This window comes from Asparagus officinalis, chromosome 3 (assembly GCF_001876935.1).
Source record: "Asparagus officinalis chromosome 3, Aspof.V1, whole genome shotgun sequence".
Taxonomy (NCBI): Eukaryota; Viridiplantae; Streptophyta; class Magnoliopsida; order Asparagales; family Asparagaceae; genus Asparagus; species Asparagus officinalis.
Genome location: NC_033796.1, coordinates 77601525 through 77605338, shown reverse-complemented (window position 1 = coordinate 77605338; position 3814 = coordinate 77601525). Strand labels below are relative to the sequence as shown.

Here is a 3814-nt window from a genome sequence, read left to right as displayed (position 1 = left end):
ACATTTTGCATGCTTTATATTCTAGTGAGCAATCTTTATGCATATTCTCTGCTTGTTTTGTTGGGGGTATTTATAAATACGCAATGGTTAATTGATGGTTTTGTTATGGCTATGCATCCCTGCAAGGTTCAAGATTTTTGGTGAACTTTACTTTACTATGCTACTAGTTAATAATGTCCTTATAAATGTGTTACTTGTTCGGTTTTGTGTTGTCTTTGAATAGCTACTTAATTTTTTGGGCCATTATGCTTGGCAATACTTAATATCTATTTGAAAATTCTTGTTATGGTTACCATCTTATCTTATCTGTAAACTGAAATTTAAATTAGTCAGTGATTGGAAAGCTTAAGTATGGCTACTTTTCCCCCCTATGAACCTCATACCTAGTCTATTTCAAACACTATGAAATTCAAGCCAGAACATAGTTATTTCATGTTTTCATTTTATGTTTTATAACCATTAAATATAAAAGTTTCATTTTCATTTACTGGTAAATATTAAACAAGATTTATTTTTCAATCTTATAAATTAGTATATAATAGATACCTTACTTGTACTGAGTATAATCAGGGTTGGGCCATATAACTTACAAGAAATAAGAAATTATTTTTAACTTTAGTTTCCCCAAAAAATTTCATAAACTTTATTTGTTTCAGTAGGCTTACATGAACGTCTATTACATTATGAGAAGATTACTCCAGAACCTACTGGAATTTCAAACTCATGGGAGTTACTTACTTGGAATAAATAAAGTTCATTATAATTTTCTTAGGACATGGTGAAAGTTAATGGTATTTTCGTATAATCTACACAAGTCTGGATGTACAGTCAACCCATTTTTTTCATATAATGTGCTGAAATTTGTATTAGGAATTCTTTTATTTCTTTGTTTCTCCTGGCCTTTTTTTCACCTGAAGAGTTTTTATTTCTTCGTTATAGCATTTCATTAGCTGTTACCAATTACATCTTGAATGTTGATCAATTTAAAATGGTTTGGTTATATGTTTTGAGAAGCATGGTGCTTTGCAACTATTGCTGTACTGTATACTTTGTAACTGTCATCCTATTCTTTTTTGCCACAAAACATGCTATATGATCCTACACGTTTGTTGCACTGACTTCGTAAGTTACTGATGATGATTGTGGTTATTCTATGAATTTCAGCTATTGAATTATGGCTTTTGCCAACAAACTTGGAAGTATATTTAAGAATGCTATCAATTCCTCTCCGTCAATATACCAAGCGATACGATGCATGTCATCATCAAAACTCTTCGTTGGAGGTTTGTCATATTGCTTACTGTTTTTTATTGCTCCTTGTTAGTTAACACTCAACTTCCTTACAGCTGTTGACCTGTCTATTATCTCTTTAGGAATCTCGTATGGCACGGATGACCATGGTCTGAGAGAAGCATTTGCTAAATATGGAGAAGTTGTTGAATGTATGTGTTTGTTGGACCTTATAGATTGTTGGATCTTATAGATCATTTATTGCTTTGCTACCATGTGAACAATATCTAAAATATCTTGTCTGTTCAGCCAGGGTTATTTTTGACCGAGAAACTGGCAGGTCAAGGGGCTTTGGTTTTGTAACGTTCACATCTACTGAAGAAGCATCTGCTGCCATCAGTGACATGGATGGAAAGGTATTACTTACTGTAGCTTTTGTTAAGTTTGATTCTGACTAATAATTATATTTGGTGTTTTTCAATATTGTTATTTTCCTTGTATATGAGGAATAAATCTTCAGTTTGTTATGAAAGGCAGGAAGTATATGTCAATTTTTCTAGTGGTGTATACATGTATGTCTGCGTGCGCATATGTGCTTGTGGCGTGTGTCCGTGTCTGTGTTAAGGCATTTTATTACCAAGGAGCATTCACCTTAAAATCACATGGCGTCACAAAATTACATGCTTATATTTAACCTTGTAAACGAGCAAACAATATATTAACTTGTGAATATTAACTGATATTGGAGGGATGAAAGGAAATGCTTGTCATTCAAGGCCTTCCAATTCAAGGCCTTGATAACATGTTTGGCATAAATCCTCTATATATATTAGCTCGGGTTTCGGCTAATCATGTAGCCCATTTTAACTTCTAAACTGTTAGTTGAATTTTTCAGTGGAATACAACTGTTAGTTATTTATGACTTCTTTGCCTTTTGTTCTTAGTATTATCTGTTGCTTAGCCTTATTCTAATGTCAATCTACACAATTCACTGCCGAAACACTTTTGGACATCTTACTTGAAGCAAACCCAAATGAATAGGAGTGCATTCAGTCAAGACAGGGCTCGGATATGATACTTACCATGTCCATATCTGCTTACTCATCTCGGATACGGATACGGATATACTTCGGTAAGGAAAATTCATATCCATATCAGTTAAAATTGGATACGGACACGGATATGCATGCGGATATATAAGCGTATATTCATGTAGATACAAAACGGATATGAGAAAACTAGATAGTATTGAAAAAAATATAGTCTATGTAATGCAAAAGAGTTCATTAATATGTTCATTATATCTAAAAAGTTAAGATTAGACATCTTGATCATCAAAATTAATTTCAAATCCATAGTCTAAGGATTCAAACTACCATAACAATATGGACTAATATGTATCCGGATATTTTCTATACGGATCTGGATATTTTACTACAAAACCATATCCGTAACCATATCTATTAGTTATAGATTTGAGTAAACATATCCGTAAGTTACAGATATTTCCTCGGGTACGGAGACGGTTTAGCACCCCTACAAATGAAGATAGCGCGATTGAAGGTTTCGATCTGTATTATTACCTCCAACCTTGTAGAATATGTTTTAGACTGGAAAAATGCATATCATTCACTTTTTAAAGGAAGGACACACATAATCTTGCAGATTGGATGTACCTCATATTACATTGGATTTCAGCATCTGTATATAAATGTTGGAGTTGATTTAGTTATGCTTAAGATTTCAAATTTTTTGTGCTGTTTTCCAGTTCAACAGATGCAAATTCTTAATGACCTCGCTTTGGATGGATTATTTGTTGTTCTTGAAGATACATGCATAAAACTGCTGTGCAATATAGTTATGCTTAAGATTTCAAATTTTTTGTTATGCTTAAGATTTCAAATTTTTTGGAGTTGATTTAGTTATGCTTAAGATTTCAAATTTTTTGTGCTGTTTTCCAGTTCAACAGATGCAAATTCTTAATGACCTCGCTTTGGATGGATTATTTGTTGTTCTTGAAGATACATGCATAAAACTGCTGTGCAATATAGTCTTAGCTACTTAGGGTTGGGTGCTTGTGTGCAAGTGTTGCACATATTTTTTTCAACATAATACATCATTTACCTTGAGAAATGGTAAAAATGGATATTCCCTTTGAAAGTTTTTATGTACTATTGCGGGCTATTACCCTGCCACGAACTCCTTGAACTTGTACATCAATAATTTAAAATTCAAAGTTCACTAAAATGAAAATCGCCACATGAACAAGTGGAAGAAATTTGTATGCACATTCATCACTGATAACTCTTTCATGGGAACTTAACATGCTCATGAGTTTCATGTTACATTCGTTCGGCACACAAGTTCAGTCTGCTGACGTATAATATATGCATTAAATGTTAGGAACTTCATGGCCGTTTGGTAAGAGTGAACTATGCTAACGATCGTAGCAGTGGTGGATTCCGTGGTGGTGGTGGATATGGCGGAGGTGGATACGGTGGTGGGGGCGGTGGATATGGTGGCGGTGGATACGGTGGTGGTGGTGGATATGGTGGCGGTGGTGGATACTCTGGCGGTGGTGGGA

At 34.1% G+C, this 3814-nt stretch overlaps 1 protein-coding gene across 1 annotated transcript in view; it reads left to right on the top strand.

Annotated features, from left to right (window-relative positions):
• The window catches only part of LOC109834360 (glycine-rich RNA-binding protein 2, mitochondrial-like), a 5240-nt gene that overhangs the window by 890 nt on the left and 536 nt on the right, over positions 1-3814 (top strand). The window contains exons 2-5 of the mRNA XM_020402368.1: positions 1165-1283; positions 1374-1442; positions 1540-1646; positions 3634-3814. The exon at positions 3634-3814 is cut by the window's right edge and continues 536 nt beyond it. Of these exons, the coding sequence (XP_020257957.1) occupies positions 1175-1283; positions 1374-1442; positions 1540-1646; positions 3634-3814 (466 nt within the window). The 5' untranslated portion in view covers positions 1165-1174. The remainder of the gene's footprint in view (positions 1-1164; positions 1284-1373; positions 1443-1539; positions 1647-3633) is intronic.